At 33.6% G+C, this 14,494-nt stretch overlaps 1 protein-coding gene across 2 annotated transcripts; it reads left to right on the top strand.

Annotated features, from left to right (window-relative positions):
- The first annotated feature begins 5,297 nt into the window (after positions 1-5,297).
- On the top strand, positions 5,298-14,147 carry LOC108758425 (cell division cycle and apoptosis regulator protein 1). Of its 2 annotated transcripts, none has more exons than XM_018503403.1 (15): positions 5,298-5,475; positions 6,608-6,735; positions 6,802-7,073; positions 7,435-7,686; positions 8,158-8,421; positions 8,493-8,718; positions 8,871-9,148; positions 9,889-10,144; positions 11,157-11,222; positions 11,295-11,495; positions 11,653-11,832; positions 11,910-12,260; positions 12,431-12,800; positions 12,891-13,234; positions 13,310-14,147. In XM_018503403.1, exons 1-15 carry the CDS (start codon positions 5,418-5,420, stop codon positions 13,592-13,594), a joined length of 3,531 nt encoding a protein of 1,176 aa, XP_018358905.1. In that variant the 5' UTR covers positions 5,298-5,417; the 3' UTR covers positions 13,595-14,147. The 2 variants fall into 2 exon arrangements, with proteins under 2 accessions (XP_018358905.1, XP_018358904.1); XM_018503402.1 differs by having other exon boundaries at positions 8,155-8,421.
- Positions 14,148-14,494: the final 347 nt, after the last annotated feature.

Below are 14,494 nucleotides of genomic sequence, written 5' to 3'. Positions count from 1 at the left end.
CTTTACTTATAATATAATATATATTTTACTTATATTGTCCCCTATATTGCCGAAAATAACTTATCAATTATAATTTATTTATTTTGTTGACAATTTCTATTTTTTATCGCTTATATTAATTAATTTTTACTTTCTATCGTTTGTCCTTTCATAACTTTATGGAAACTTTACGAATTATTAGTAATATGTGCCAATCTCATCGGCTATACCATGACTTTTTACATATATAATTCACCACGTGGCTTGATTCTACTACTAATGGTATGATGATGTCTATAGTAAGCTGCCGAAAAGAGTGTTTGTTTGTCGCTTTGATTGCTTTGTTTTCAAATACGAATGGCAATGTAAGCTGTACTGCGGCTTGTTATTGTCGTACATGACGCAACTCGCTTTAATCGATCAGAAAAGGCATATGACGTTCATATCGTGAAAATCACACTTTAGTGTCGTAGAATCAAGCTTCGAGAAAGAGAGCAAGTACTTTTATGAGTAATGGACCTCTCTTACACGTGATCCGTAAGTTTGATCACGCGGTTGAAGAGTCGAACGAGTGCGAATGTGTCTCAAGATAGGTATACACACACGCGAATAATATTATATTTGAGGGGAAGGGCAAATGTTTAGAGATCGTAATAGTCGCACTATAAAATTAATATATTTGTACACACTTCCTATTTTTATGAATATATTATTTATGGTGATCCATAATAAAATCTCTGATGATAAAATGTTTCTCTCGACTGTAATAAATTCAACCTCGGCTATTTTTACAGACAGATAAGCTAGCTCTGACGAACGAGAGTAAGAGAATTATAATCTTAACATCGTGTTCGTCATAATGAGCTTCCTCATGAAAGTACATACATTTGATGACGATTGTTCGCAAAACAATCGGAAACAAATATAATCACTGAAAATCGTTCATATTTTTTTTTATTTATGCTACGAGTTTGTAAAACGTTCCAATCCTGCTTTATCCAAAAATGCAACGACTTTTGATTATATTCAGAAGTGCATATAAGATGTAACTTAGATAAGTCCAGATTTGAATTATAAACATGTTAGACGACGAGACTATGTATATTTCCTTAGATTATTATATATAGAATTAATTTATCTCTACACATAAACGCGATCCCTGTGTTTCCGAATTACAGTGCACTTCGGAATTGACGTTTCAATCGTCGATTTTTCATCTTCAATTTAATCATTCATTATTCATTTATCGAAGCTTCGCTTTGTCGTTCCGATTAAGCATAAGTGTAATAGAGGACATTCTCGTGTCTCCATTATAACGAAATATGAATGACAACGCATACGCATAATCTGAAGAACTGCCGTAATTGAATAAGAGCGTGCACGAAATTTCATAAGACATGAATTAAAAGCGGAAACTTAAACTAAGAGAAGTATTTAGTGAATTCTCTCAAGTGTTTCAAGAGCTTTATGCAATTTTTTTTATCTTACGTACAATATAATGCGATAAAAAGTAAAGTTATTTCCTAACTAGTTAAACTTCTAGATGGTAGTTGGACGTACTGTGTTACGTTATCTTATGGTTAATCTTGTTTAAGTTGTGATATTGCGGTATTGTGGTATAACAGTACTAATTAATACGTTTAGGAAGAAAGAAAATTTGACAAGATAGACGATGAAGTGTAAATTATAACTTTTTTATGGGTACCTTCGTAGATAATTTTTAGTTTTTAGCGAGAATAATAAATCTCACTATGACTCTGAAATCTATGTCAGTGAAGTATCATATTGCTTAACAAAACGCAGAATAGTCGAAAGATTGTACAAAAAGTTTGATTTGCATCTCTTCGAACAACTGATAAACAGATTATAAAAACTTTTAAGAAGATCAAGAAAATCTTTCGATTTTTTTTCCTAACAGATGCAATACTTTTCCTAGAATATTGTTGCTACTACACATTTTGTACTTTGACTGTACTTTATTAACTTAAGCAAGTCACTTTTTCTCACGCATTGATCACAATATTTTTCTAATGAGAAACCAGATTAAGCTACAGCTAACTGCAATTTCGCGATGTAGCTTCAACCTTTCATAAATCTAATTATTTATCAAGACGAATTATTATTATTTACGACGGAGTAATCACTAAGTCTCATTCTTCTTATATTTCCAGCAATGTTTATACGAAACAATTACGGAAGTTTGTATGAAATAAGACAACCGTATATACGTCGTCTTTTATTTTTTTTAAAATTTAAACTATTTTATTCTTGAAACATTAAAACATAATGTTTGCATGTTTGTTTTTCTAAAATAATTGTTTGGTTATCGAAATGTAAAATGCAAAGATCTTCATAGAATTTTAGGGCATAATGCTGAATAATAAAGTGCGGTACCTTACATGTACATAGAAACAAGCGATCTGCGCGTATGATATGCTACCACGTTTCACATTCATGTTTTTAGGCGCATTCAAAAGATCTACTAGATCTACCAAAAGTGAGAAACTACGACAATGAAAGAGCGTATCGCATCATGTACCTAAACGTTACGAGCTCTGTAATGATTCTCATTATATTTTTGTACATAATTGGGGAAAATTACGAGAGAACAATAAAACGATTGAAATGAAAGAAACTCGGCGTACTCGAATACTGCAAGGAAGTTAATGACAGGCACACAATGCGAAATTTGCCCAATCTAAAAGTAAATTTGTTATATAAAGTTTCTTTGAAAAAGGACGTTTTTTTGAAAAAGATACACTAATACCAGTCATAATTATTCGACTAACAGATATTTTATATTTTACTCCGATTTTAGAAGCTAAGTAAGTGTTCCATACTGTTGGTAACACAAATGATATTTTATTAGAATAATTGACACTGTTTTTGTTGTATATTGATTACATAATTGTATTCTAAATTTAAATTATTCAGATAACGTTTACGAACTCTTATCAATTATACTTGAATCGATATTATATTGGCTCGTCAAAAGAAATTTTGAATTCAAAAAACAATTATTAATAATTGTTGTTTCCGAATCATTTTTTAAAAGTGATTTAGAACTTTTGAACTGTACTAATATAATATCGATTCAAGAATAATTTAAAGACAGTTCGATGTGAATGTTGTTTCAATAATTTAAATTTAAAATACAATTATATTCAACGTACAACACAACAGTGTCAATTATTCTGATAAAGAATTATATCTGTATTAACCATAATATGGAACACTTACTTAGCTTTAAACATCTGTCGTTTGAATAATTATTAGCGATAATGCATGTGCATTTACACACACACACACACACACACACACATATGTGTGTGAATATATATTTACAGCTCGACTTTGATTGGACCGCAACGCTTGTAACACGCTTGTGATGCTGTGATGCAACTAATGTAGAACCAGCTTTATGCACAACAAATGTTTTGAAGTATTCTAGCTTTGATTGGCCAATTCGTAAAATTTTTCTAATTGAGCAAATGTTTCAAAGCATTAGTAGTGAGATTTTGGCTGCACCCATAGTCGTAGGTCAGCGCATATAGTTACGCCAAAATATTTCTTCCCTTCATTTCTTATTATGAGATACCGCCTCATATAAAGAAACCCTTGTGTCTCATACCAGGAACCCTTTTTTTCAATTAGCAAAAATCGACAATTTTGATAAAAACTTTCACATACTGCAAGTAAGTGTAGCTATTATCGATTGCAAACTTTTGGCGATAAGATTTGAACATATTTCCCTTGAATATATTTCATAAATTTAACCCTTCGTTGACATACTGGGTGTGAACCACCCATAAAATTATTTTAACTCTCTGAAACTAAATTTTCTTTTATTTTGTAGAACAAAAATACAATGTTTATAAAAAAATCTGTTTTTTCGATTCCCAAAATAGCCTACATTCAATATGCAAAATAAATATTCTTTATCCAAAACCAACTTATAAACTAATTTTTTTTTTTTCAAAGTATCATATCTGAACAACAATTCTATAAATTTTTAACTTTTTAATATTTAACTTTTTTAATATTGAATTTTTTAAAAGTTACAATTTTTCAAAGATTTTACTCATTTTTTCTCTATTGAACTCAAGAATTTTTTTCACAAAAACTGTAATGAAATTTTAATCAGAAACTATTTGAATGTATTCTACAGACTTTGAAATTAACCCATAATTTTTTTCATATTGATTGGATTTTTTAAGAATGTCAGTTTAAACATTACTTTGGGCGTGAGCCACCCAGTGAAAAAGCAATCGAAAAAAGAGGTGTCAAGGAAGGGTTAACAAAAAATAAGAGTTAAGAAAATTAAATAAATTACAAACCTTTAAAAAAAAGGTATTTCATAATATTTAGGCATCCCTTTACCTTATATCCGAAAAAACGCAGCCATATTGCTTTGTCGATCACTCAAACTTCAATTGTCACGAAATGTGAATTTAGAGCGGATTATCAACGAGTAAACATTGAATTTATATAGCACGATTAACGATTTCATTAAGATATGGCTCAATTACACCTGTACTAATTAAACGCGTCGCAACACCACTCAGCTCTCAATTGAGTAATTCCACTACTTTCCGTATCCCCGAGATTCCACGAAAAATACAATAATTATACAAACGCGCTAAATTTAAATGATTCTGATTAATCGATCTCCGCTACATTACTTTTGCGCGTGATTCCGAAATTTTCGGCTGTCATGAGGATACACCCTAAAGTCTGTGTCACATTACACATTGGAAATTGAGGACTACAAATTAAAGATCAAATTTTAACCAATCAGAACGAAATGGATTAAAATTAAAATCGTTTTTTGTTTTTATATAATAAAATAGAATAATCGTAAATTAAATGCATGATCCCAGTATAATAGTATAACGCTGTTACAATTTAATAATTTTTTTATTCCAGGCTACCAAAACGAACGGAATAATGTCAAAACGACATTTTTAATAAATTTTGCATATCTTTTTCTCCTATGTAAATAAAAAGTCTTATGAAAGTTTTATATTAATATACTAACCTTTCTCTTTTTAAAAAATTCATATATCTTTTAGTCTTCCAAATGAAAATTCCTTCTAAAGCGTCGTCTTTTTCTTCTTATTCTTCTTCTTAAAGACCCCTGTCTGGATTTCCAAACAGTTTAAAAATTGATACGCTCGAATGAAGTATGTGTTTCGAAGAGACCGGCGGATTACGAGAGTGGCGATCGAAGCGCGGCGACTTCCGGTCGGCAGTGCTCCGCGGCCACGGGACGCCGCAGCAACGATTCGCGCATGCGCAGTAATAGTGTAGTAGGCTGATACATTCCGGAAATATGGCGCCCGAATGAAGGACGCTGAGTGTGAGTGTCTGCCAGATCTGTCGTGTTTCGCACATATTCGCACAGCCGGTCCGACGAGGTCGGCTCGCCCGTACGCAGAATGAGTAATATGTCGCCGTTTGGTGGCGGCAAGAACCCACCTTGGGTCCGCAATGCAGGTGAGCGATTTTTTGACGCGTGTTTTCCCCACTATATGAGACGAACATGAACGAGGTCTCCGTGTATCACCATCGTCGTCGTCCCGTGTGCAACGTAACGGAAAGCTGCCAAAATCCTTTATCGTTTGGCTCTGCCTCGCGGTCGAGCGTACACTCGACCGCGCGAGGTCGCGAGCTTGTTACGCAAGTCCGATCCGCGCTCTCGGTTGCGTTATGTTCCATTCTGGAGCACGAGAGTTGCCCTCGACCACCCGATGACCTCCAAACTGCTCACTGCCAGTGAAACAATGTTCCAGAAAAATAGTTCACAGTAAACACCAACTAACAATAACATAACATCGCGTTAGAATTTCACATCCGACAATAAAAATAAGAAATAAATGTAATGTGACACATGTTGTACGTAACAGTTACATTACTGAATGTGAAATGATAATTGTTGATGTTACTGTTAGTTAGCGTTTAGTTGTCTTCTTCTCTTTCTGTTATCCTTTCTCTTTGCTGTTGATTACTTCTCATGAAAAACTTTAGGTCTGTTTTCTATAATTAAGCTAGTTTATACTTTTGGAACTTAAAGTTATCTATAGGTATATTTATTTGATATTCGATAAAAGTAAGAAGGAAAATTCTACTGCAGGAATAAAAAAAGAACACTTTTATCCTTGAGTAAAATTAATGACATCCGGAGCAACTTGTAGGTCACAAAAGCTTGCAGTAACATTAAATTTGCATTGCTTGAAATTCCCAAAAATTTATTTACTCTTAAAACAAGAATAAATATAATAAAAATAAATTAAATTTTTAATTTAAGTTAAGATAAATATATATTCCTGCGTTGAAGAAAGAAAAAGCAAACATTCTGTATCCGAAAAGTGCAAACAACATGAACGGACCTATTGCTGTAACATTTGCAATGTTACTGTAATATTGCTGAAACGATCTATGTTATATAAGAACACATTGTTACTAAAATAAAACAATTTTCTGAAATGCCATCTTTTCCTTTGCATATTTATTATGTGGTAGAGAATATATATGTAAAAGATACGAAAATATATGAATTTAAACTGTGACATGTAAACTGTGATAAAAAATTTGAATTATATAATTATTTTTGATGTTTTCTTGAAAGGACAAAATATACAAAATATCCAACAACAAATGTTGGGCCAAGCCATGGGCAGTATCGGAGCTCAGCCTATGGTGCAGTATCAACAGCAAACCCAACAAGTCTACCAACAGAGTCTAGGATTGCAGCAAGTAAGATATGGATTAACATTTTTATGTATTCAGTATCAGATTAATTATTTAAATGATTCTACATAGCCCAACATTACCATGGCATCCATGGCAACTCTCGGCTCAAATTTACCATCGGGTATAGCAGGACAACTATATCCTCAAGTCGCTACAGTTTCTTACCCAACCCCACGGGCATTAAACACAAACGCTTTTCAACCCTCTGTAGCCGGTGTTCCACAACAGGTACAACAGAACGTACCTTCGTCATCGACAAAACAGAGAGTTTTCACGGGTACTGTTACTAAAGTACACGATAACTTTGGCTTTGTAGATGAAGATGTATTTTTTCAAACTAGGTAAGTAAACTAGGTTAAAAAAATACATTTTTCTTAAGCCTGAAACAATAAAAACCACAGGCACACAGTAGTCTAGTGGGCGTCAACTAAAAATAACATAACATCAATGTTATAATTTCGCATTCAACAATATATTTGTTATGTAACATTATATATTGCAAAATTAAGAAATATATATCAGCTCCTCTTTTGCAAAGCAAATTTAAAAAAGAAAGCTTTTTACTGCAGAAATGTTTTTAGATGTGATTTTCTGTAAAAATTGGGCAAACGTATAAACATGTGTTGATGGATGAAATAATGATTCTGAGAGGGCATTTTCTTTGCATATTTTACTGAGTCTCTTTTTCTCTCTCTATTTCAGTGCGTGCGTAAAGGGATCTAATCCCGTTGTAGGAGATCGTGTGCTTGTAGAAGCGTCGTACAATCCTTCAATGCCGTTTAAATGGAATGCCACTAGAATACAAGTGCTGCCCATGGGTAATAATAGCAACAGTGCAAACACTCAGCAAACTAATCAGCCAAACCGTCAGCAACAGCAGCAACAGCAACAGCCAAATAGGACATCAGGCACTTACAATGCTGTACCTCCTCCCACAGAAAATCCTAATAACAGGTGGAAAAATATGTACATAATTGTTGAATAATTAACTATATTATTATCTATAATATATACTATTACCTTATATTATTATGTTATCCACATTTCTGCAATATAAAGTAGTGCTGTTTGATTTTAAATATCAAATATTTGAATAAATTTTTATACTAATATCTTTAATATTAATATGTTTAGCAGAAAAAAGCAACTTTGCAACTATTATAAAATACTTTAATGTGATTGGTTATTAAAATCCATTGAAGAATTAAGTACAAGAATCAATAATATTAAAAGATCTTATAACACAACTGTTTTTTCTACTGAACGCAGTTATCAAATGATTCAAATTTGACAATTATTTATATTATTTATAATATTAAAAATTTAGAAATATTTAAGACAGTATTTAAGTACTCAATGTTTAAATTCAAGTTTCAATAAATATTCCGAATATTTTGTCAATGTAAAAAAATTATATTGTAGTAGGTTTACATCAAGTACAACAAATTCCAATTCTACCAGCAACCGTAACAAAGTCAGTAGAGTGCGAGAAAGATCTCCTCGTGAACGGAGAAATGACGACGAGGAAATAGAAAGAAAAAGGCGTCGCGAAGAGAGAATAAGAGAACGCGAGAAGAAGGAGGATCGAAGCCCGTCGAGGACTAGGAGAAGCAAATCGCCAAGACCACGCCGGCGTACGCGAGTCGTGCCGCGTTACATGGTGCAAATACCGAAAATTGCACTTGATTTGTAAGTGCAACTTATCTATTTTATGAACATGCACACCATTGGCGGAGTTTTATTGCTCCTTATTATCACAGGCCTGAAGCAGATGTTCTTGAAATAAGAAGACGCTATCAAAATATGTACATTCCTAGCGACTTCTTTTCCACTAACTTCAGATGGGTCGATGCCTTTCCACCGCATATGCCATTTACTCTTAATAAACCGTGCTCCTTCCATGTTATGCATAAAGACGTCGATCCGTGTAATGAAAATACAGCAGTACTTGAACCATCGGATGCTGATTATCTGTTTTCTGCGAAGGTCTGTCAAGAAGTTGTGTCACGATTATCATTATGTGATAAAATACAAGCGAGATTTTGTAGAAATGCACAGATATATGTAGCGCGATAGAAACCAGAATACGTGCATATCGAAATAATTTCATGTATTGAATATTTCTCGATTATTTTTAGGTCATGCTCATATCCATGCCCGCCATGGAAGAGATATACAAAAGATGTTGTGGTGTTTCCGAAGACAGAGATCCCGATCGTGATTATGTTCATCCTACACGCCTTATAAATTTCTTAGTAGGCTTACGAGGCAAAAACGAGACAATGGCCATAGGTGGCCCATGGAGTCCTTCGTTAGACGGTCCTAATCCTGAAAAGGATCCGTCTGTGTTAATTAGGACGGCTGTGAGGACCTGTAAAGCACTTACCGGCATAGATTTGTCCAGTTGCACTCAGTGGTATGTCTTATCACGTAGAAATACTTTTCGTTGTACATCTCTGAAGCACTTCCATAGACTGCTTTTTTTTAAAGCCCCGATTCGTTCAAAGAGCAATGTGATATCACCAAATTTTTCTGCCCGTTAATATTGCACTATTTCCGTCGATACTACTTTACAAACCAAAAAGGTCACAATTACGGAACACTTCATTAAAAAAAAAATTCCATTCTTTTTTCCTAATTGTCTAGGACTACATTCTAGAGCTATCTCTCACGACATAAAAACGAGTTATTAAAAAAAAAGTCAAGATAGAACACTATGACGTTAAGATATATATCTGACAGGTGTACTATCTACGATTTCGACAGACAGTAACTTCTAATATCAGTTCTCTGACTTGATAAACTAAGATTGTAGCTCGATCTCTCTGCAGTGAAGGTACGTATTTATTCTAAACATGAGCGACTGATGGAGATTGCTGCACTGGATCCCGGTTTCGAGCACACCCTCCCCCCGTCGACGACGATACACGAGCAGTCGCGGCAGACAAATCATCACTATTGTTCTATTATTATATGATTGTGACCCACTGAGTTGTGCTTTCTCTCTCAAATGGTCTCTACGTTGTGCGCTGTACGTGGCTTTGTATGCAGTGCGTGGGCTTTACGAACAAGCGAGCGAACACTTAGCATATAAGGCAACGCTAAGCGGCATTAATCTGAGTTGACGTTTGGGTATTGTTTTTCCTTGCGGCACAGGTACCGCTTCCTGGAACTCTACTACAGACGCGCAGAAACGACCCACAAGTCCGGGCGAGTGGTACCCTCTCGCGTTGAAACCGTCATACTATTTCTCCCAGATGTTTGGAGCTGTGTACCTACCAGATTGGAATGGGACGGGCTGCAACTCAACTATAAGAAACAACTGGAGCGAAAGTTGCTGCGTGCTGCCTCTAATCCCGACGATTTGGACGCTGCCAATGAAACTGATGAGGCTGCCGCCGCTGATCAAAAGGCACTGCCAACATCATCCCATATTACTTTTATAACTTTTTATTACATTATTATATATTTATATATATATTCGTGCCACCGTTTCTCCCTATTACTAAACTGGATTTTCAATAGGCTATACTTGTCCATCGATCCTATCAGTAAGTTAATCTCGGATATTGTAATTTGTCTAATTTTTTTCATGTAACAGATCACACTCATTGGTTAAAAAAAAAATCATAATTTAGGTATATTGAGTTAACGTACGGGGTATGTTTCATCGATAAACAACAGTAAAATTATCTCAAAATGCAAGTTTACTTTGGATCAATAGTGAATGATTAAACTCTTCTTTTTCAATGAAATACATGTCTATGGATTTGACTTCTTCCATAAGATGAGATTTCTTATTTTATGGAACAAGTCATTTACGATATCGCAAAATTAAAGCATTATGTATATGTACAACTTTTAATAAGACAAAGTTTGTATATACATAATTATATTAAGATTGCTGTTTTATTATTATATGTGTAAATTAACAAGAGCTCTTAATGCAAGCGCTTTTAAATGTCGCAAGCAAGGATCGACGGGTAATGTATCGCTCCCTTAGCCAGTGGCAGTCACATTGCATTAACAAGAGAAGCAAGCAAGCCTAGCTCGGAGAAGAGCGCAGCTGAGCCATTCCCTTTCCTGAAACCTTCACCAACATTGAAAAATCATTCAAAAGTTTTCATTTAATCATCGTTTTATACTACAACATTATTGATATTATCCATAACCTACCGATCACACAGACACCAGAGCCAGGACACTATGAGATTCTAGCAGTTATTGAGTCATACTTGACGGTCATCGTGAATGAAGATATGTGTATATCGTTACAATGTGAGAGAGTGTTGAAAAAATAGAGAATGATGAGAAAGAATGAAGAGGGAGTGGTTTCGTTTCGTTATAGGGGCTGCTTCTGTTTTGTAGTTTTTTTCTCTGGGCTTTTTACTTCTCTTTGACTAATGTGTGCTTTCTTCTTCCAGGACGATTCGATGCCTGAGAAAAAGGATCCCACGCACTATTCCGAGCTAGATCCCAAATCGATGAATGTTAGTATTTAAATATGGAATCAAAATTTTTTTATTTCTCAAATTCAAATCCAATGTTTTAATCAATTATAGGTGAACGAATTACGTCAAGAACTGGCAGCTCGTAATTTAAGCTCGAAAGGCTTAAAGTCACAATTGTTAGCTAGACTTTTAAAGGCTGTAAAGTCCGAGCAAGCCAAAGAAGAAGGTCGGCAAGACGAGGCGGATGAAAACGAAGAAGACGTCCCGCCGTCAAAGGAAGAAGAAGATAAAAAATTCAGAGATAATAAAGATGTAAGCAAACACACTAATGTGAAACATATATGCACTTAAACAGTTTTATTAAACATACAAATATTGAATATAAAATGATTTCTTAGAAATATATATATATATATATATATATATATATATATTTCAGGTCTTTAATATCTATTTGCGTTATTTTTAGCATGATGAAGATAAGAGAAAACTTTATGAACGTGAACGTACTGTACTCGAAAAGAGGTATACCTTGCCCGATTCATCGCACATTATTGTTCATCCCTCTAGAATGGCCAAGAGTGGAAAATTTGACTGTACAGTTATGTCCTTGAGTGTGTTATTGGATTACAGACCAGAAGATACCAAGGTAATTTATACTTTGGAAATTATTTTCACTTATTTCAAAAAAAGATAATTTGTTACATGAATCTTTTGAATATGTAGGAACATTCTTTTGAAGTATCTCTCTTTGCGGAACTATTCAACGAAATGTTAATGCGGGATTTTGGTTTTCGCATATATCGTTCGTTATCTAGTCTCCCTGAAAAAACTAAGGAAAAGGACGAAGATAAGAAGAAAGATAAGAAAGATGATAAGAGAGATGATAAGAAAGACGACAAGAGGAAGGAAGATGAGAAGAAATCTAATAAGAAGGATGAAAAACGAGACGATAAGAAAAGAGAAGAAGCCAAGGATAAGAAGGATGACAAAGATGCAAAATGTAAAGTAGACGACAAAGACAGAGAAAAGGAGAAAAATGACGATGAAGAAGAAGATGAAGATGATGAATCAGATGTAAGAAAAAGAGACTTCATTTTTTACACTCTATAATTTCATATTAAAATATTTTCTTTCATTAACGAAAAATACACAATATTATTTTGCAAATGGATAGCGTTTATTATGCAACATATGATATAGCTAAGTACATTGTGTTAATATAAACGATGTTATTACTTATACAGGATGATGATTCTGTAAAAGACGGTAGGAGGGACAGGGATAAAGACGGAAAGAAAAGGAAAACAAAATTATATACACATGATCCTTACCTTTTACTCTCTTTTGTATATTTCGATCAGACGCATTGTGGATATATATTTGATAAGGATATTGAAGAACTTATTTATACTCTCGGATTGAATTTGTCAAGAGCTCAAGTACGGAAATTAGTACAAAAAGTCGTTACAAGAGATTCTCTGCATTATCGAAAATTAACAGACAAATCAAAAGAGGATGACTTAAAGGATGAGAAGAAAGACGATAGAGAAAGCGACAAAGGTGAATCAGCTAAAGGAGAGAACGAGGAGGATATATTGCGTTCGCTTGCTCTCGGTAATGCATTTCTTCTCTAGGAATATTTTCTTAATATGAAACATCACATACAACTTACGATTAAATTTAATCATTGCTATATGTTTGTAGGAAATAAAAAATTATTACCTGTATTTGTGGGTAGCGGACCGCCCTCAAAAAGAGCGCGAAGAGAAGATTGTATCTTAGAAAAAGCTAACGAAGAAACGATTCCGGAAGGTATCGTTATGTACAAAGGCTCTTTATTAGATGTAGAAAAACTTGTCAGTCAGTTGAAAAGATCTGAGAAAGCACGTTTAGATACCGAGGATCGTATGATGGAATTGCAGCACGAACTAACTGTAGTCAACGAGAAATCGATAAAACAAACTAATAGTATTAAAGGTCTTTCTGAAGACTTGAAAATGTACAAAGATAAATTACGGAGCTCAGATGAAAAGCTCAAGAAAACTTCTGTGAGTAAACTTTTTCTGTTACTTGTTTAATTTATAAACGTAATTAAACATAAAAACATCTTACATTTCTTACAGACGGATTGCCATACTTACTTGACTGCGATAAAGAATATGTACCATGTAGCGACCAAAGCGTTGCAGAGTGAGAGAAAAGTAGAGGTAGTAGAAATTCAAGATGAAAAAGTTAGTGGAGAGATAAACGGCTCCGAGATGGAAAGTAAATTTAAAACTGATACCAGGTGGGGAGATAACAAAGTCCAAGTGAAAAAGGAACCCATCGATGTAGACAAGGATAAAAAATCTGACAATAAAACTTCTGTCAAGAGAGAAATTGTCGAGGCGGATAAGGAGAAGAAATAATTACATTAGCTATTTATCATAATATAGACACATACGCACCAACACGAATAAAAAAAGTTAATCTTATTTCACAAATACGTGTGTGCATGCACGTATGCTGTTAGTGATTAAAAAAAAGAAAAATAAAACAGATGCAAGTATCAAGTGGTTTATCCAACACCAAAATTAAGTGATTGGGACTCGATTTTGTAACTTTTTTCACTCGAGTGATAATATATTGTGGCATCTTCAGTAATAAAAAAAAAAGAGAAGCACTTCAATCATGCATAACAATTCATAGGGCTGTCGTTAAAATATCTTACGCAATTTTTTGCATTATTCAAAATAAATAGATAAATTTTAAAAAGGGCTTATAAAGTACCATTGATCTGCCATTAAGTGCCAGATATTGATACACCGATATTTATCATTATAGATTCAAAAGTATGTCAACATTATAGTTATTTAACTCAAATAAAAAGATTTTTACTGGAAATAATAGTACACAAACATGAAAAAGATTGCGTTTTATTATTTTACTGCGTATCATTATTTCACTGCTTGTTCATCTTACGCAAACATAAAATCACTTCTAAAATAAAACTTATTTATAAGAGTATGTTTGGAACCTTTTTGTGTCTTTTAAACTTAAGTTATCATTAATATAATATTATAATATTAAAATACATTTTTGTTATCATTCATTATTTTTTAAACAATATATGTTTCTTAATGAAGACAGATTGATTATTTTAATTGCTCTAACATACATTATTTAACGCAATAAACATTTAATGCAATAAATGTAATACTAAAAAATGATAAAGTTACATCAATATTTGGTTTCAGAAATGTCTGTATTGCGTTTTTATTGAATTTTACGGAATTCTCTCTATCTCGTGCGCTGCTAGTCGATGTTCA

This window comes from Trachymyrmex cornetzi, unplaced genomic scaffold (genome assembly GCF_001594075.2).
Source record: "Trachymyrmex cornetzi isolate Tcor2-1 unplaced genomic scaffold, Tcor1.1 scaffold156, whole genome shotgun sequence".
Taxonomy (NCBI): domain Eukaryota; kingdom Metazoa; phylum Arthropoda; class Insecta; order Hymenoptera; family Formicidae; genus Trachymyrmex; species Trachymyrmex cornetzi.
The sequence above is the reverse complement of the archived record's forward strand: the minus strand, read 5'-3'. Positions and strand labels throughout refer to the sequence as shown.